The sequence below is a fragment of the Acyrthosiphon pisum genome, chromosome A2 (genome assembly GCF_005508785.2).
Source record: "Acyrthosiphon pisum isolate AL4f chromosome A2, pea_aphid_22Mar2018_4r6ur, whole genome shotgun sequence".
Taxonomy (NCBI): domain Eukaryota; kingdom Metazoa; phylum Arthropoda; class Insecta; order Hemiptera; family Aphididae; genus Acyrthosiphon; species Acyrthosiphon pisum.
Window position 1 is genome coordinate 49,741,282 of NC_042495.1, and position 22,179 is coordinate 49,763,460.

A 22,179-nucleotide genomic window follows, 5' to 3' on the forward strand; every position below is an offset into this window, starting at 1 on the left:
GGTTTATCAGAATGATGTACTTTGTACTGCGTAAACTTTAAAGATTATCTTATGATATTACTTGTGTCATGTTGCCTCATTAGTTGTTCTATGCGCGAGTGTATGAATGTGTGACAGTGGTGTTTAGTTTAATTTAAAATATCAATTTATTTTAATATGAATTCTTTGAATGTACGTAGCGAAGATTCAATAATCTCAACACAAAAGTCAACCGAGTATTCATGTATATGATACTCGTAGAACATAAAAAAAATGTTCAATAGAAAATTAATAGAGGGGCACGTGCCCCTGTACCCTTCCCCTGAATTCGCCACTGCCTACGGTTACCCAAACAAAATTAACGAAAATTACTCAAATAATAACGTTTGAAAATTATCCGAATAATTTTTTATTCGATTAATAATGTTTGAAAATTATCCGAATAATTTTTTATTCGAATAATGATGTTTTAAAATTATCCGAATAATTTTTTATTCGAATAATAACGTTTAGAAATTATTCGAATAATAACGTTTGAAAATTATTCGAATAAAAATGTATTCGAATAATCGTGAAGAAATCATTCGAATAATAATTTATTCGAATAAAATATCATCTAAATAATCATCTAAATAAAATTTTATTCGAATAACGCCCTTATATACCTAATATTTTCAATTTTGTGTAAAAAATATGGTTTTCCATCACATCATATTTTTAGTTGGTATTAATATCTAACACATCTAATCCCATCCTACGTTTTTCCTTCCAACGTTGCAACGTCCTACTACCACAAACAAGGAATTTAATCAAAAGTCAGAACTAAATTACGGCGGATACTCTAAATTCGAGATGATTCCAAATTTCCAACGTGTACAAAATCGAGCATGTTTAATAGTATTACCTATACGCTGTTAATCTGTAAAGGTTTACCGTATCATGTAAAATTTAGCAAATTTCCTGTGCACTTTTACTAAAGCAAAATACAAAACTTGTTTATATAGGCGAAATAATATGGCTATATATCCTATAATAAGGTATTATATTATGTAGCTAATAATAACGTTTACATAATAATATTGTTTATCCAAACGCATTCGGATATGACTGTCACGATCCAGAGAACATCCAACGTTATTGGTATATTAGCTAATATAGCGTATTTATATATTTAGGTACCACTATCGGCGATCACCCCCCCGACAACGACGATATGGATCGTTTCACCAACACTATATGCCTACTTCATAATATAGCGGATTATCGAAATTGAGATAAAATATTGCCCGCGATTCACGGTAATAATAAAATCCCCTATATAATATCATCATGCATAAAATATGCACTAAAATATGTACTAATAGGTATATACTTACTCATTTTGAAATCCTTCGAATTCCTCCGGTTGTTCGGAAATGGAAGCCTCCATGTCTAGGTAAGATCCGAAATCGCCGTCCTTGTACAGCTGCAGGGCGGCGTCGTCCAACTGAAAACAATAAACGATACAACGTGAAATATCGTCCGAGTATGACCGAGCACCACTACACCGGGACGCGTAACGGCGACAAGTCCGCGCGGGTAAAATGGACGCGTGACGACGGCGCGCGGCGGTGTGGTTCGTAGCGGGTTTGAACCGCACCGGCAGTAGTGGTATACTCTATATATTATCATTATAATGATATTATATATGCACAGGAGGCGGCGGCGGCGTGCTTCCGACGGGATGTGACACGGAACGCGGTGACGACATTATACATGGTAATAATAAGTACCTACCCGGATTAAAGTCACCGGCATCGCCGCGGCACACACGACGCTCTGCAGCAGCCACAGAGTCAAGCGCGGGTGGTGACGACCGGCGAGGAGGGGCCGCCGCCGGTCACGGTCCATCGGCGTGTGTGACGGCGAGCGGGGCGGGGTGGCAGAGGATTCTGTGCGCGGTTAATGAGGTCGGGAACCGACTACGATTCGCGACGGTAATTATTAACGGGCCAAAGGTCCGTGAACCTAAACCAGCCGACTACGACGACGGGTCTGGAGCGTACATACCTTTATTATATGCGATCAGTTTTGTCACAACACCGCGATCTCGGCTATATGACGTGTGAGTCGCGATCTCTGGGCATTTCGAAACGGGGTAAGAAAGGGAGGCGCCTTTTTGGTTTTATCTTTCTTATTAAACTTCCACCGTTTTCACCCCTCGCCCACCGCAACCCCCACCGCGAGATCCGTCCGACCGTGAAATGACTCTATATATTATTACATTGTTTCGTTGTATATAACGATGATGGCCATTGTCGTCGTATTATTGTTGTTGTTTAGAACCTAACTATTATATCATGATATATATTATTTAGTGACCGTTAAGGGAACAACGCGGAACGACCGCGAATCGGAAGAAAGAGACTTCGATGCAAGCGGTGAAGAGACGTCGCGGTGATCGCCTGAAATGATAATTATTAGTAAAAATCGCGTACAGGAAACGCCGCCTGCGGTTTCACGACTTCCCAACGCAAATTTTAGCGCATGTCGTGATGAGGATATTTCATTAATTTTGATTTTTGACGCACAGCTGCAGTGCCACAATACTGAGGGGTGGTTCAATTTCGTAAACTTTGGCACTCATTGGGATCTGTTGTCCCGGTTTGAGACTACAGTGACTTGTAAATGTCAAAGACAATACTATTGTAATATAGGGTGTATCTGTAGGATTATTAAATTTGTTAGTCCTCTAAATAATCCTTGCATTGTTTTTAAAATCAATTTGAAATAATAAAGATGGGCGTTAATAGCCACTCAAAGATAAAATTTGTCCAGTAACCGGTGACCACTATTGCAAGGAATTCTTTAATGGCACTTTTAAAAGAAGTGATTTTAAAAATTTTAAATATTGTAGATTTTGGTTTAAACTATTATTGCATGGAATTAATTCTTCGTATAGTTACAAAAAAGGCTTAGTCTAATGTCTACATACTCTAAAGTCTATTATATATAGTATAAACAATTTCGTGATTTGAATAAAAATCTTCTCTGTAGCTTATATATATATCTAAAATATGCATAAACAGTGGTTTTCAAACTTACACCGAGAAAAATTAACAATGTTGCCAAAACCCAGAGGAACTAACATCTAAATACCTATATATTTGTACAACTCCCTTAATTGTTTATTACAGCACGAACAATATCACCACCCCACGTTTGTACTTTCGTAGTACATTATGGATCCAAAGTTATTTATCATTTATTCCACAAGTATTGAACTCAATTATAGTTAATATGATATTAGTTAATATTTTATAAATTTATTTGATAGTAGGTAGGTATACGCTACGTAATAGAACTTAATATAAAGCCATAGACTACCACAAAACATGTTCGGGTATAAAGCCAATAACAGGGATTTATGTGAGTTTTTGTTACATGGAACTAATAATGTGCCTACAACCTACCATATATACGAAGACCTATGTAAATAAAATTAATATATTGCGGTTACGAAGCTGACCACTATCAAAATTTGAATATTTTAATCGTGTGAGCTACGTCAAGTTTACGTCATAATGTACACCGTAAAGGCATAAATACGGACGTCTGTGCAGCTCGCAAATAAGATAGGTAGGTACACGATGTTAAAGGACGAGCCAGACAATCGGTGGTCGCCATCGCACGCGCTATCCCGTTTATATAATAATAATAATATATAGTCCGCGTTCGAATGCAATCGCCGATCGCGATCACAGTTGATAATGCGCGTTTAAAGAATCCGAGTATTATTTTATTTTGAACACGACGTCCGACAGCCACGGCACTATTTAAATGATCGCCGCCGCTTACCTTTGATTATATTATTATATTATGACGATCTATACCTATGTTATAATACAATATATAATACAGGGTGATTTTTAAAGCGCGCTTGCCTTGTTTTTATGCTCAATTATAATATACATCTATATTCGAATTCTGATTTTTTTTTAAAATTTATATATCTACTTTGGATTTTTTTGCACCACTTAAAGAATTTGATTAAATGTACTACTAGATAGGGGGAAATGCCAAAATGGGGCTGAGTATGTTTAAAAAAGCACCCTGTATATTCGAGCGTATATATATAGGTGCTCGATAAACAAACATTTTTAAGTATAAAAGTCCCGTATATTTCTTACGTGTTTTGCGCGTATAATATGATACTGCTATTTGCTACGTCAGTTTTTTATACCATATAGGTACGCGAATCACGCATACGTTTGCTTAACAGAAATCGTGATGAATACGATTTAAGTATATAATATTACGGGAGTACAAACAAATTTCAGACTCATAATATGCGAGTACAGCGAAGTTTCCAACTCTAAAGTTCTACCTATAACAATAATAACAATTTAAGTATGTATATAGGTACACGAGCATTTATACAGTACCTAAGGGTAATGATTTATGGACGGGCGCGGAGAGTGAAATATCTATATAATAATATTATAATCTCTAAGCTACATCGTTTAAATACACAAAAAAGTATACCTATATAGGCAAGTACCTACTTTGAACTTACGCACAATTAGAAAAAATACTGTTTTGATTTCTATCATTTCAATCCATTGATTTACTATTTTGTTGTTTCCTTAAAGTTGATGACGAATTTCTTCATTTCAAAGATGCCTATACCATAATACATTTAAAAATATTTTCTTTAATTTAACAATATAAAATATATTATATCATCATAACTTCAATATTCTTTACGGGGGAATATTGTATTTTCAAGTCACTTTATATTAGCACTGTAATATTATAAATGAAATGTAATGACTGCTGTACATGCGCCATGCGGTAATTTGCGTTCACCGTTATTGCGTTTTCGCTGCAAGAATAGCAATTTGAAGGTATAAACTATAAACAGTTTTTTCGAGCCCGACCATCGTCAAAATATACCTTTTAAAGTGTAATAATATAAATCTGACATAAAAATGACATATGTATTATGGTTATTATACATTTATACATGCGTACGTCATTAAAAAACAATTTGTACTTTAATGCATTTAACCACACCATATATAAAAATGAATGCTTTTAAAAATCATAGAGGCAATAATGATCAAGGAAAATGTTCGCCAAAGTCTAGCGCCGTGCGCTAATGAGTAGGTATTCGAGTATAGGTATAAGTATTCTCTAACAGAGATTTAACCGAGAAAGAGTGACCGGTTAACAAAATATAGTTACAGAATATACGCACCTATACAGGTCAGCTATATTTAAATTGCGACAAAATTAGGCTTTTCTAAAAGTCAATATGTAAACTTTGGCGAAAATAATGTAACATTATACAATCTGCGAATAAACCGATAATATATAATTATTATAGAAACTGCGGCAAATTTATGTTATATACCTTTTTATTTTATTTTATTGTGGCATCGCCGCATGGGGACTGAACTGTTTACGGATTGCTCCCCCCCCCCCCCGCGCAGCATCGTTTATTGTACAATAAACACATGGTGAAAATAGACAACTAATACACCAGTTTATTACTTCCACTGCGAGCCCTAAGTACGATTTTCCTAAGCGTGGCTAGCCTGTTGCAGTCAGTACTCAACAGAGGTTTATATTCCAAAGATATAAAATGCTTAAGGCGGATTCGAGCATTTTATCGTCTTCCTTGTTCTTCTCAAGACAGCTTACGCCTGCCAGTCTTAAAGTCTTTTTCACCCACTATTTCTCGGCCTGACTAGCCCGCCAATCTCGAGGTCTCGTTCTCCATGTTTTCGGCCTCAGATCATAATTATTTTATATACCTAGGTACTATATCAATACGATAACATAAATTATAGGTACCTAAATGATATTATATAGCAAATGGCTATATGTGTTATTACGTGGATAGGTATATCTTTTAATTAATTATGTTATATGTTGCGTATAAATTAGTAAAATAAATTTAACTTTATTTTTAAGTTTCAACGCGACATACTAAATATCGGTTCCTTTACTCGTGATAATACCACTTAGTACCTACTTACTAGTGTTAGATGTTAGTAGATGTAGTTTAAGAAATTTAATATTTAATTCAACATAGAATTTACAAGAATGTTTAGCCAGAATAGCCAAGAAATAAACAATTTTAAATTTAAATTTAAATATGAATCAAAAGTAAGTGAATATAAAACATGGGAATGCTCAAATAAAACATGCAGGGCTAAATTGGTCTTAAACAATGAAAATACATAGGTACCTAATTATATTTAAACAATAACACATATAGGTATAATATATGATTCAAAGACCTATATATTATATGTCATCGTATTGATTATAGAACCCACTAGAATTTCTATAGCTCTCCCAAAAACTAATGATCTCTCTACTATAATTTAAAAACATCATAAGAGCATAAAAAATAGACCTGTGCTACAGCTCCTCCCCCAAATTTCAAACACTATTTACGCTTATGTGTAAATAAAGCTGTACGGGTTTTGTAGGTAATGTTAAATTGTTATGTGTATAGCAGTTATAACTTATAACATATCGACTTTTAGAAAAAGGTTAATTTGGCCGCAGTTTTCCATTTCCCTACAGGTCGTGTTCTTTCGAATAGCCGTCTGAAGTTTGCGCGGGTATAGGCTGCGATAACGTCAATTATTAACAATAAGACTTCAATAGCTGCACATGTCCTATAGCTATACAGACACGTACACGCTGTACTTACAATATAATATTATCGCGACTGTGCAAATCTCGCGGTGTTATTGTCAATGAACCGAACTCGATAACAGTGAACATATTTTAATATTAATGTAACACAGTACGTCTGCACATAAAAGACTGACACAGCTATAATACACAATACTCCATAAGTACATAATAATAATATTATTATCTCCATTTGATACTATATCAAAATAAATGATTATTATAGATAAAACCTATTAGATCGTATAATATACAGTTTATGATGGACATTCGCCTACATATTTATGCTACGTGTTTGTATACGCAATTTCAGTTTTACTAAAGTACAAAAGTTTAATTTTTGTTATATTGTCAATGTGAGTTGTGACGCCCACGCATATATAATTATAATTTATAAACGATTTCGATACGGTTTTCAATAATCACAACTTCTACATATGCGTAACGTACAGTATACAGTGTGTTTCACTTAAATGGTAACACGAAATATTTCAACCAGAAGACTTAAGTTTAAAATGAGAATATTTTCTAAAGATATAATATAGAGGATACTAAAATAGACGTTCTAGTTAATTTTAAAAATTATTTCCTTTTCGATGTGTGCATCCGTTTTGAAACTTATTTTATGTTTTAATGTTAACATTTATTATTATTATTAAATTCAAAAAGTATTATTTTTTCAAATCAATTTTATGGGTAAACTTTTTTCCTACCTCAAAAATTAACTAATTTAAGTACAGCAATTTTTCAGTTTAAATAAATACAGGATTTTATTTGTTCAACATTAAAATTAAGACACATTTTGATAATAATTTTGACAACTATTGATAGATAATATTGTTTAATTGTATATGCCTATTATCACCGGATGCTTTTATTTTGCCATCATCCATTATTATTATTATTTAAAACTAAAGTCAAATTATTTTGCATTTTAAATAAATCACCCTACTATCAATAAGAAACTTTAAATTTCTTTGTCAGTCTATTATTGAGCTGAAAAAAGTCATTCTTAAAATGGTTGAAAACCATATAATATAGTATATGTTTCAAATTTAAAAAAATACAAGTTTGCACACCAAAAGAGTAAAATGTTTAAAAATTGGCTAAAATAATATGTAGGTACTTTAGTATTCTCTATCTTTCTCAAAAGTCCTCGTATTAATCTACGCTCATACAGGTAAAATATTTAGTATTAATATTTAAATGAAACACACTGTATATTATATTTATAATATATACGCAAGCACTCCTTTACGTACAACTTTCTATAACTCATAATGATAATATTTTAAAATTACATATCTACATACATGATAGTTCTGAGTCCTTAATATTGTATGCGTATCATAATTTATAATATGCATACAGCATAATCTATTATAATATAATATATGATAATAAAATCTTTGATGTCGGGGATACTTTAACGAGCTGGCATTATAAATATAAATTTAAACTAAACTCCCTACAAATGCATCTAAATATGTATATTATTTAAAACAAAAACAATAATTTAGTCACTAAATGAATAGCTAAATATATACAATTGTCAATTTACTACAATCTTATGAATTAAATTTGTCGCTGAATCGATGAAAATTAAATATACATAATATATTATAGCTTAATATACGATATGTCATATTATGTATATATTACACTGCGTGGTTAAACAAATACAACGCTAGGAACGACATGAATTGCTTGTCTTATAAAAAAAAAATCATCCTACTATACTATACGTTTCTCGATTTAATTATAAGTGGCGAAATAATATTTTTAATTAGCATATAAATAACTATAAGGAAGAATCTTAGATTTTATAGAACATAAACTTGCGATTTTCACGATGACTTAAAACTACTACCCAAGATTTCCGTTTTCTAAAATATATTATATATGTATATGCGATTATACCAATACTGTGGTAGTATTATGATCGTACACCTGGTCATTGAAAATTCAAATATAGTATCTAGAAAGTTCAAATATACTTGAAAATAATATTAGATTAATAGAAAGTTTGACGTTGACACTTAGTGTGGATCGAATATTATTATAATGACTCATATAATTTTAGTACATTATAAAAAAATATTATTTATTAATTATTAATAACTGTACATACAAGCATATACATATTATCAAACATTGTAAATTATAAAAACAAAATATGAAATAAAATAAAATTGAATAATATGTTTTATTTGTCATTGATCTACGTTAAAACAGTACCTAATTAAATTGTGCAATAGTCATATTCATAAATATTTGTTAAATTTATAATATTTTCTAAGTTTTATTGTTATGTGGTGTTCCAATAATCCAATAAAATATACAGTCTATCAAGTGACAATCTTTAAGAGTTATAATACTTATAAAATATTTATTACCGTATTCTTACTATTTATTTTATTTTTATCAACTACCTAATCAGAGGCCAGAGTGAATCAAGTGTTTCGAATACCATATAATTACCAAGTTCTCTTCAAATTCAGAAACATACCAAAACTGGTCATTAAAGAAAATTATAATGCCCTTATTTGATTTTTATCAAAATGATATAATATTACTTTATAAACTTATAATAGCATAATAATATAGACAATATTTTATACTATATAATATAAGAACATTTTTTAATTTTAATACGTCTGCATTATATGGTATTAAAATAATATGGAAAAAAAAGTTAGCCACTCTTTAATAGCAATTTAATTAATTATAATATATGTGTATCACAAAAAATTCGCAAAATGTTTGCACAGACCTTCTATAGATGGTATATCATTATAATGTTTTATACCATGTTAAATTATAGTCCTCGTGTACCTATATCATACAATTATATTTAAAATGCACCTACAAATATTATTTATAACCAAAAAAATCATGTATTTTCTATCTATTCGACATGTGTATAAAAACAGCTGTAAAGCAATGTTTTCTTCGATATTATAATACGCTGGGTAAATAAAAATTGGATGTAAAATAAATGTTAGATTTTGCCGATTAAAAAGCAGCTACTGTATTTTTAAGCGTACCTACACACCTACAGCCAACAACAACAACAAAATAACCCACCCGAAAGACTTGGTGACAATTTTACCGGCTAAATGAGCTGCGCATATAGTTATGGAGTAGATTTTGTCACTTTGCAAAAAATCCTTTCGGATGGCATGAAAAACGATCCATGTATAAATCGGGTAAGGACTCTAATTGTAAATACACAAATTATAAATACCTATATGTATTATGTATATATATTATATATTATTCACGTATATACGCCTAATAAGTAAGTTAATCTGACGGTATTGTATATATATATATACGTACAAGGTCATTACTGCAGGCCGCCGAGAAAGACCGACGATATGTTACGACGTTTATACGTCCACAAGAACAGCGGTCGTGCGTTGGCAGCCCAAAGGGGGCGTGATTCTAATAATGTGTTCCGGTTACATAGTCTGGCAGGTTCTGTAGATGCAGGTGTATATACATATACATGTATACCTATATGTATATACCTATATGTATGTATATATATATGTGTGTATATATTCCGTCTGCATAATATTATATTATAAATCAACCTAGGCAGATGGGCACCGTCGATAATGCCGAACGGCGGCAGAGACCGGCGAAAAGGTGAAGGGACGAGGAGGATGCCGTCCGACAAATGACGTGTGTCGTAAACTATCCCGGACCCCTACGACATGTGCACATATACGAACATAATATTGTATAAAATAATATTATTATTATGTACACGGGGCGGACGAAATCCGGGAGAGAAGACGATATCGCGATAGATACACCTATAGCTAGCGTTTCACTAATTTCGTTAATCGGTTAATACGACCCCCACGTAGCTATATTACGAGAAACGCCAAAATGTCACATTCATTATAAGTATAGTTTACACGTATTATAGCATAGGTACGTCAATTATAGGACGCGTCTATGATCAAATTATTATTATATGGGTATAGGAAATATTACGAAATACGTTTGTAAGCCAATATTGTATATTATTACTATATTACAGTCATAACATAAAAACCAATAATAATATTATATAATATTATATCATACTAGTTGAGAACAAAATATTATTATATCGAGTCAACAGCTGATGCCCGCATCAACCCGGTGGGAGGCGAAAAGGGTTACGAATATTATTATAAATAATAAATTATGCTATATGCCGCCAATACTAGCACCTATAAAGTGATATGTTTATTAATTTACTATAATACAATAATTCGCATGCATCACATTGATTTAAATAAAATGTATACAGTGGACACTGTTTATAGACATATATAATTAATATTTCCTTTATACCTATAGGGTTACCACATTGTGTCTTTTAGAAAAGAGTACATAATATAAAAACTCTGATTACATAGTTAATATTTATTTAATTAACAAGACATTTTATATACTAAACTATGTATGAATACTTAATACAGAAATGCATAATATTATCATATATGATATATTTGGTAAAAAATTAGTTTTTATTAATAATTTTAATTAGGTACATGGGTATTTGATTAATATAATATATGTTTGAGAATTTAATATTTATTACTGCTTCGAATTTTTGATAGCAAACTTTTGTCTTTAATACAATAATCATAAAACTGAGTACAGTCAAAATGCTTAAAATTGTATTGTATCATAAGCAAATGTTTTACAAAATCGGTTAGAAGTCTATTTCTATCATCAGTCCATTGTGCTTTCATAAGACTAAATATTCTCTCGACATTGGCATTTTGAGCAGGTATGGCGAAGTAGAACGTGCATATTTTTAATAGTTCTGAAGATGTATCATAACTTCTTTGTTCAAAATATTTCACCCACTTTTTATCTGATAATAATTATGAAAAGTCTTCTTTTTTTTCCATTTGTGACAAAAACAAATTTAAGTTTTGAGATTGATCAAATAATAAAGAGTCGTTTAATTGTAGATCATATTTGTTTAAAAATACAATGTTATTTTCTATATCAGTCCACAAAGGTTTGGTGTTTAAAGACATCCATTTTAAACAATTAAATTTATCGAAATTGGCTGTCCATTTTTTCAAATAACACGAACCATGATCATAAACATTTAACATTTCTTTTTTAAATTAGATGCACCGGATTGATTATAATTATTTTTAAATATTTCTTTTACTTTTAAAGGTAAAAATTCTTGTTTTCGTTCGTGTAAAGCATTTTCTACAAACAACAATATTGACGAAATCTCCCAAATAGAATTATTTTCTTTTTCCATTATTTCAATTTTTATAAAGACTTTATATAGTTGTTTTAACAGTATGTGCGCAGTGGCGTCCGCAGAGGGGGGCTAACGGGCTGAAGCCCCCCCCCTTTGCCCATATTATTATTACTTTTTCAAAAATATTTATCAAGTTTCAACTGTCAACTATAGTAAGCAAGACGTAAATTTCATATATGTCTTACCAGAATGAATTCATTTTTGAAAAACAATGTATTTGCATACCAATTTTCATAAATCATCTGTAATTTTTAGGTAAAAGTATGAATTACTTGTATGAAAGACCTTGTATTAAATTGTTTAGCCTTAGCTATATACATTTAATATTTTATAAGTTTTGAACTACTGCAAATTAACAGTGGTTTTGACGAAATTTGAACTTTAAATGCTTATAAAACATAATCATGATGCCTATGTGTCGTTAATATTTTAGCTAAAAACTAGGTATAATAAAAACTTATGCATTACATTTTTAAGCTTTTTGACCGAATGAATAATTTTTATTGACATTTATAGAAAAACAAATTTAAATTAATCAAATACAATCCAAATGAGGACGGTATAACCAAGCTGGTTACCAAAAGCGGTAGTAAATTAAACATACTTCCTGAAGTTTGATTGTAATTTAGAAAAAAGGGTTGAATGCATAAGCTTCTAGAGTCTAGGACCTAGACTATGCTTTTTAGTAACCACCTTTTTGATAAAAAATCCAAAAAGCCAAAAATTAATACAAATATAATGCAATTATTTCATGAGATTTTTACAAAAAATATCTAAATTTTATGGTCCTTTAAAATTGAAAATTGAAAATCGACTTTCTAGAAAGCCTAGTTATTTTGCCAAATAATTCATACATATATTAAAAATTAAAATCGGAAATTTGGAAGCATGTGTAATTTACCACCGCGTATTGGTCTAAAACGTACGAAAAATACGTAACATGCGATCCCCTTAATATATTATGTTAATAATAAATGTTAATACTCAATAGACAATAATAATATATTATATCGCAAATAGTATTGTATACGGCACGCCTATATAAAATATATTCGCGGTCATTCGAATGACATGATACAATTCGAGGTGGTCGGTGGTTACAATGTAAATGCAATCGAATCACAAATATTATATTACGTGCACCATTATATTTCAACTTCAAACGAAAATATTACCAATAGATGACAGCGGGCTTGATAAAAATATAAATAATTGACCATTACAAATTATATGGTACGTTAAATATCCGTAAATATTAAGTTGATGTGTGAAAAAACAAGTCAGGCTGCAGAGCAAAATTATTCACAACATTATAACTATAGGTTATATACTTATATAGGTGCCTACATAATATAATATTTAAATTTAAAACAACCGAACATTTTTAACTGTTGGATTTAACCGACATAAAAAGTGCACTAATTAAATTTAAAACGTGTAGCCAAGAATAGTATATAGCAGGTAGCTGTGTTTAATCCACTATTTGCAATTGTAAAAATATACCTATGGCACTACTATTATAGTATACAGTAAGTTAATTTAATAAACAAAACCAAACCATTGGATATTCTTAAGTAATGTTCTTTGGTATTATTCCAACAGTAGGTATATACTAACTAATAGAAAACACTAGACTCGTCACCCCACGTAGTTCGTTATTATTAATGGAACGTGGCTCAACACTAATACACATTATGATTATATTATACACTTGCAGCAATGAAAAGAAATTTCAAGCCAAACAAATGAGATAGGGTTTCGAGTAGACATAATATAGGTACTCTGCAGACTTCGACTGAAACAGATTAAAATCAGAAATCCTCAAGTATATCAATGCAAAGAAAAAAAATGTTAAGATTCTTTTATACACGTCGGTCCGTCAAACGTATTTTTTTCTTCAAGAGCTAAATAGTCGTAGTTAAACGTTGCGTCTTATACACACAATTATTATTGAACGTTAATGACAACTAAGTACCCAACTAACATAAAAAAAATTATATATTGAGGGGGAAAATGTTAAGGTCACCACAGTCAGAAATTGGTTTGAATTACAGGAAAACATTTTTTTTAATATAAAAAGAAAATAATAGATAATTATATTTCACAATATAATAACAAATCAAGTGATTTGCGCCGGGCTTAACAATCATTTTTAAATTTTTTTCTGGAAATAATATATTTACATAATACCTACCTATTATGTCTTTTGTCCCTCTAAAATTATAAAATGAATTAGAATATAATTATCTATACTTATGAAAATAAACTACAGTAACATAATATATTATAGTATGATACCTACTATAGGTATAGAAAAATATAATTTATCAATAAGATAATCTCCCTATATAATATTATAATAATATATACACACATTATTAAGTAAACCTAAATCTTTAAAAAGATCCATCAATTGGTGGAAAAAATATCGTTATTAAAAAAAAATATAATGGTTTTACCTCAAATAGGTTAGATTGATTAAATTTGAATATTTATCTTAAATCAATTATTGTAATCTATTTCTTAAATAAATAAATAATATTATATAGTTTTAATAAACAGTCCCATAATTTATACTTTTATTTAATGGTCAAAATAAAACATTATATTATTTTATTACAAATTTAAAAAAAATTGCATATTATATCAACAATAAACACTGCACGCACTAATATAGCAAATATGTCATGTATTATGTGTGTTTGTGTGTGAGTAGGTAGTGAATGTATTTACTGCTAGATTTTGTAATTTAATATTTTTAATAATAAGTAGAAGTTAAATTGGAAGAAGTAAACTTGGAAAACGAGTCACTCGTGAAAATTTAGATTTTTGTATGTACGTAATCGTATTAAATAATAGTATAGTTTTATAAGTTTTTTTCCTCTTTCAATAAACCTATAATTGCGAAACGACAGAAATTATAATATTATGTAAATATATACTTCTGACGGGGTAGGGGAAGTTACACTGAACGGGTGGTTGTAAAGTCGAGTATAAAGTCTGGATTCGCGTGCGTGCATGTATGTGTGTGTGTGTGTTTGTGTGTGTGTACAAGTGCTCGCACTCGCATGTGTGAGCGTGCTACAGATGACCAGCTGGATTGTCGACTCGGAAAAAAAAGAAGACGTATAAACCGGTTGTGCGCTACAATCGGGACTACACAACTTTTATCGTCGCGTTATTATTATTATTATTTCCTCTAAACCAAACCTATACCTGCCTACTTATATATTATATATATTATATACCTACATACTACCTATATTATATTCTCCCAACTCGGAACAATAATGGCGATTTCTGTCTTTCAGTCCCTAAGAAAAAACCGGCGTAAGTCGAGGTGCCTATATAGTATATACTCTGACTGCTGCAGAGACACACCAGATGACCATACACCGGTCGGCCAGCTCGTTATTATTATTATTATTATTATTTTTAGTTATCATTCGGTTTTTTCCGTTTCCTTTTACGCCACCGTCCGTTCGAAAACAAAAAAAATCAACGGCAACGTCACCGATATTATATTATTATAAGAAGCAGAAAACCGTTGTTTTTTATTCATCATTATTATGTTTTTTTTCGCACTCGACCGAGTATATATATATATACCTAACCTATAGAGATAGATTGTGTTGGACGCTCTCGTGGTGCTGTTTAAGGCCGCCGTTGTTCGACGAAGGAGCAGGCAGCGCAAGAGGTGTTTTTCGAACGAGTATTTTGTGTAGGGTTAAGCGGTGGGAGGGAGAAGGCCGTAGACCTGCGGGAGACCAGTTTTAACCAGTGTATTATATTATAGAGTTGCGTTTTATATATCGACGGACGATTATTTATGTACAATAAAGTCTCCTAGACTTTCAATACGTGAATTTTAAATTAAAATTACAGAACTTGCACGTAATCAAAAAAAAGCGGATTAAATACTTTTCATAAATTTGATCAGCATAATGCAATAATTTATAAACTCACACTACTATTATTCTGATGCTACTACTGTTGTAGCATGTAACTACTACTTCTAATGCTCTTTTAACGTATTTTCGGTGCAATTTCGATCTATTCAAAATAATCACTATATAGTTGTTTAAAATTTTAAAACCATTTTATTATTTATCAATAACCATACTTTTACCGATTGACAATGCATTATATTATTCAATTCCAAAATGATAAAGCCGTACGTAGTACGTACCTATTAGATAATAGGCAAATATTTTTGAACATTTAACGAAATTTCTTTATTGTTTATAATGTATATAGTCAAATGAAATTATACGATCGTCGGAAATATCGTACAACCGGACAACCTGTATAGAATGTGCTTAACAACTCTTCAAAGGTTTCTCGCCGTAGGGCTTCGGTGTACTTAGGTACTATAATTTATATTTACCTCGATCAACATATATTATGAATGCACCATAAAAATAATATTCACGGTAAGTTTTCAATTACACCCATGTCCGTGAAACTATTTATGCGTGTATTATAATTTATATTCCTTAATTTTCAACATTTACTAAAATAAAAAAATTTACATGGTTAATGCGATATTTGCTGATGTCTTGTAAATGGATTACTTGTCAATTAATACGATTATAGCACGTTTAATACTTCATAATATTATTTAAAATAAATCGATAAATTGTATAGGTAGGTCAGGTATGTTATGTAGTTGTGTCACTCGACCAGATATCGAACAAGTACCTACCTACAATTTTTTTCAGAACCGTTGTATTGGCGTATTATGTTGTATAATATTATTTATTTGAAAGTTTCAAAATTTTTATTCGTTTTGTCCAATAATATAAATTTAAAGTTTGCTAAACCGAGGTAAAATAATTCATCGTCTGCGTTTTTATTAATTCAAAAATGTGTTTTCATTGTAATACTAGTGGGAAATATTCAAATATACATATATTAAATTGAATTATAGCAAAGAGTTTTGGCGTAAAATGGGTCAGCCTTATAACATGAGTAATATCAACTAAGATGCCCGCCTACACACGGTGTACGCTTACGTCTAAAAATAATCACATTAGACGCACCGGTAAATTAGTAATACCTCAATTTTTGTCACGCGCATATTATACGTATTTTCGTGCCACTGCGATGAAAAAACTTAATCGAGTGGAAAATTCTATCGGCAAAAAAACAATCTTTTTATATGATTTTAATTTTGTATTTATATTCGTTGAAACTCTACTCTCGCGCCCGTCCATGGTTTGATGGAAGAAAATTTAATATAGGTAGGTAATTTCAACAATCGATCAAACCTAACCCACCTTTGTAGTTTATACAATATGTGTTTGAAAATAAAGCGAAGATAGAAACCTGTTTTTATTTATTCACAAATTACCAAACGTGGACTTAACACAATCTTTCATTAACTCTTGGGATGCAAATTCATGTATTATTACTCCAAAAGCTTAAAATATTTATATCCTGAAATAATCAATAATTTAAGTAAACTTGATTTATAAATTACAATTTAATTTAAAATTTACATATTATCCAATATTGTAATATATTGTACATTAGTATTTGTACAAGTTATTTGTTTTTATAAAATAGTGTACATACAAGTATATTTAATAGTATTATATCTAAATAAAAATAACATAATAAAAAATAATTCTGAAAAAAAAGGCATGAATACAGTATTTATAAAAATAAATAACGAATGAATGAACGTATATTTAATACAACTGGTTTGAACTGTCTATTGAGTATTACACAAATCAACTTTATTCAAACACCCTATAATGATCATTCATCAATAACAGTTCATACATTAAAACATTTAAATTAAATTGATACTTATTATAATTTATAATAACACGAAGGTAATAATATATTTTTAATATCGTAATCATAATCGTACTGAAACTGAAGTTATTATATTACCAAATACCTAAGTCACAAAAAGAAGTAGATAAGAACAATATATGATGAATTCAATTTTATTTTTTTCCACGTACTTACGTAATTACAAAAAGATATTGTTATTGAAAAATTATAATTGATACCTAGCTTAATGTTCCGAATACTCCACACAACTGTAGTCTAAACTTTAAATAATATGTACCAAAAGTTTTAAAACAAAAAAAATATATAATTATACACTATATTTATATGGCATCACATACCACCACATAGTTTATATTTCATTATATTATACAACACAATTATTACACCTTAGTGTAAAATACTATAAAACCCAAAAATATGCGTGTGACTATATAAGTAGGTAGTCTATAAAATGAATGAATACAAAAACATTCTCTACTTTATAACATTAAAATATGTGTAAAGTAATAGAGTAGGTACCTAGAAACCACACAATTTAAGCCCCTACATGATGTTGAGTACTGAGTAGGTACCTCTTATATTACCATAATATAACTTTTTAGTATGTAGTCAGTAGTTACGACGAAAGTATAGTTTTAATTCCAACATCGAAGTTTAATAAAAACTATAAAAAAAATGTTAAGTTACTATTATCTTAACCAGGACTTCAAAGACATGCAGCCAACAATGATCTTTGAATTTATTCATTAATACTACATAGTACTCACTGACTTCATGATAATATAGTCAAAATATTAGCATAAGCGAGCAAAACAACAAATACGACTTTGACGTAAAGGTATAATATTTTTTCCTATGTAAGTTTCAACTCAATCGGGCATGACCCTTGATACAGCATTAAATTAAGCACATGAAATACTTATAACATTTATAGGTAAGTCATAAGCTCATAACACACGCATATTATAAAATATAAAATATGTTTCGTAGTCTTAGAGCTACTAAGAAAATATTATAGTGTTTCTCTTATTTAAAAAATATATTTTTCTATTGTCTTATACAATTTTTATTTTTAGAAAAAATTAAATGAACACCATAATTTTTATTTATTTCTTATTGTACAAGACGCTTTACACACTGTACGGTATCTACTACAATATACTACCTAATAACATAAAAAAAATAATAATAATGTTAGTTATCGGTATCTGGTCAATTCGTCGCGAACAATTATCGCGGTCTATCAGATTCATCGCGGACCAATTCGTCGTGAGATAAAAAAAAAGAAAACATTTTTCGATTTGAATATTAAATTATTTATACATTATTTTTTACTACGCTGACTACGCCAACTACAGCTACGGCGGCATCATGTAAAACATATTTCATATATTATTATAGTTATTGATTAGTAACCGACTTTAAATTACAATATTGTCAACTACGAGCATTAACAGGTACCTACTATACCCATCGTATTTATTTTATTATAAGTCTTAATTGTATTTACTATTTTGTATAACAATGATACAATTATATGAAACAAAATGTAAGTAAGTATGCAATAAATAATTATTATAAGATAACAGTTTTTTCTTTTTAAATTTAATTTTGCAATTAATCTACTATATATTTGGCTATCGAGTATGGACCCTACACAAGTACCTAGTACCTACACGACCTGATCACTTCTATATTGCAATTTGCGAAATTGATTTTGATAACATTATTCCGATCAAGTTTGAATGATTTTAAAATTGATGTAAGACATCTTGGCTGACGTTCATAAAATATCTATAACGTGTTTTGTATTTTATATTATCTTGAAAAGCAAATCAAACGTGATATACAACACGAGTTACATATATATTTTATAACTATAGATTATATTATATAACACATATTTTATAGCTTTCAGATTATATATGATTTCAAAAAAAAAAAAAAATTATAAATCGTTTTAAACGAGACGTTTTAATAAATCGTCTCATTAGTAATTTCTGCACGATTGAATACGGTACATAAATGTCACCGTAGGTACTTCACTGGACATCGCTCAATCACCGACTGCAATAGCTATAACAATAATAATAGTAATAATAATAATAATATCATCGGTGATCTCGAACGCCACGGATATGAAAACAAAAAAGGGTTTTTAAATATAATATCAGTGTATACAATAATACACACGATGCAGGCCGAGATGAATTTTTCATTCTTCTATATTGCCTATTAAAACGCGTATATAGGTAACGCATGCCGACACGTCTGACAGGGTCGTTAAATGCGATACATAGGTCACGGCAAAATCGGTAACGGTGGCAGCCAATAACGTATTCCTGGATCGTATTTTATGATAATTTATTTACATTTTCGTTTGTTCACCCGCACCGTATATCATAATGCCGTCGCGAGGCGATTGGGTAAGGGCCGAGGGGGCCAGGGAATACGAGACGCATAATATTCGTGGACGAGCTAGTTGCTCATCCCCGTACTTCCTGCAGGACGAAATACGAATCACTAGAAATATATATTCGTAATCCGTTCGCGGTAAAATATTATATTAATATTGTAGTATATCGTATTGTGCGTGCAAAGTCATGCGTAGACGAACTTATGTGTTAATGTGTACCGACATAATATTATGAAGCTGGGGTGACCAACGAGCGGAGAGAGACCTTCCGTCGAGGCAGTGAGAGCTGCGGTGCAAAAACGAAACGAAAAAAATACGTTTGTCGTGACGACTATTACAATGGGAGCGTTGTTTATCGTGGGCCAGGTAATATCTCGAGAAATACAAAGAATTTATAAAAAAAAAAAAAATCGTTTTGACCATTTCTAACAATATTTATTCGTAGGAATAATTTACGATAGAGTGCCTATCTATGTCGTCTTTAAATAAATTAGGCAAGTTTTTAAAAATTTCTCCATACCCTAACTCCTAAGAAATTATTGCCTGGTTTAATATAAAATAATCACACTGTATACGCATTACGTATAATATATTGTTGTTGTTGTTGTTGATCGTTGTTTAGAATCAAGGGATTGAGTTTCGATATTTCCACGACAACCTCGATACATATAGCGTGCATCGACATACACCGTCGATTTCGTTTAAAAAAAACGCACGATAAAACGTTACTGTTTTCGATAAAACTAGTCATGTATATTGTAACAAGAGCCTCTAATGTGCCACCAATACCTATTTCTGTGGCGCAGTGGCTCGATGTAAAAATGTTTTGTTTTCGAAAAAAAATCGAAGGACAGCTAACGATCTCGTGTTAACTGTACACAACCGTGCAGCTAGAATTTTATTACGAGTGCTAATTTGACAATAAATTATGGATAAACACCACGATGGCGTTTTGACATTTTTCACAATTATTATGGTACGAGCAAGAAGACTAGGAACACTGGGAACTAATAGAGGAGTCTTGAAGGTTCGACCTCGCCAACCCCTCATACTGTAATGTTATAGGTATCTACTAGAGAAAATAATGTTTTATTTATAATCAGTGCTCATAAGTGCATGCATTTGCATATCTATCTTACTAAGTACTTATGTGAAGTTTTACTTTGCATATTTAGAGGTATATTTTGCCTATTTGGCATATTTATGTGTTTTTCTATTTTATAGGGCATATATTATTTATAATTTTAATATTCAATTTATCAACATTAACGAGCATTTTGTTATTGAAATATTATGAAAAAACCAAAATGTTATAAAAATGCAATAATTTTTTCTTTGTAAGTATAAAACGTATGAGAATTGTCACAACGCAAAAATTATTTGAAATAAAATTTAAAAATATGAGTGGTTATTTCTTACTATTAAACATTTTTTTTATGATTTTTCTTTTTTTAAACTGCATATTTTTAATGCATATAATAGAAATTATAAATGTATATGTCTGATCTTTTTAAGGCATATTTCAATCCACATTTTGCCAGTTTTTAGTGCATAACTGCATGCTTATTTACTATTTAGGCATTTTTTGGAGCACAAACTTACGAACCCTTCTTAGGATATATTGAAACTTTTAATTTGTAATTTATATTGATTATAATTTATAACGCCTTATTTCCCAACCCCAGAAAAAGTTGTTTTCTGTGCACGTGTCTCTATTATTTTGGTGGATTTCGTTTGCACACCGCACGTTGGTCACCCCTGGTACACACGCCGCATGCTACACACTCGCACTCTTTGTGTTTACATACGCGCATTGAAGGAAACGGCGGCGGCGGCGGATCTAGGAGTGTTCTAAAGCAGCGTCTTGCCAGTGTTATAATATGATATTATTATTATTATAATTATTATAATAATAACAACAACAACAACGAAAATAGGTACGTTATTTTGTTACAAATGAAACGACACAGATGACTTGTGATGGCGAGCGCAG

The 22,179-nt window shown here is 30.6% G+C and overlaps 1 protein-coding gene across 4 annotated transcripts in view; it reads right to left on the reverse strand.

Moving 5' to 3' along the window:
• The window catches only part of LOC100159326 (FH1/FH2 domain-containing protein 3), a 50,672-nt gene that overhangs the window by 11,234 nt on the left and 17,259 nt on the right, over positions 1–22,179 (reverse strand). For all 4 annotated transcript variants that reach the window (XM_001949816.5, XM_008181430.3, XM_008181431.3 and 1 more), the window contains exon 6: positions 1,356–1,465. In XM_001949816.5, coding sequence (XP_001949851.2) covers positions 1,356–1,465 — 110 coding nt within the window. The remainder of the gene's footprint in view (positions 1–1,355; positions 1,466–22,179) is intronic.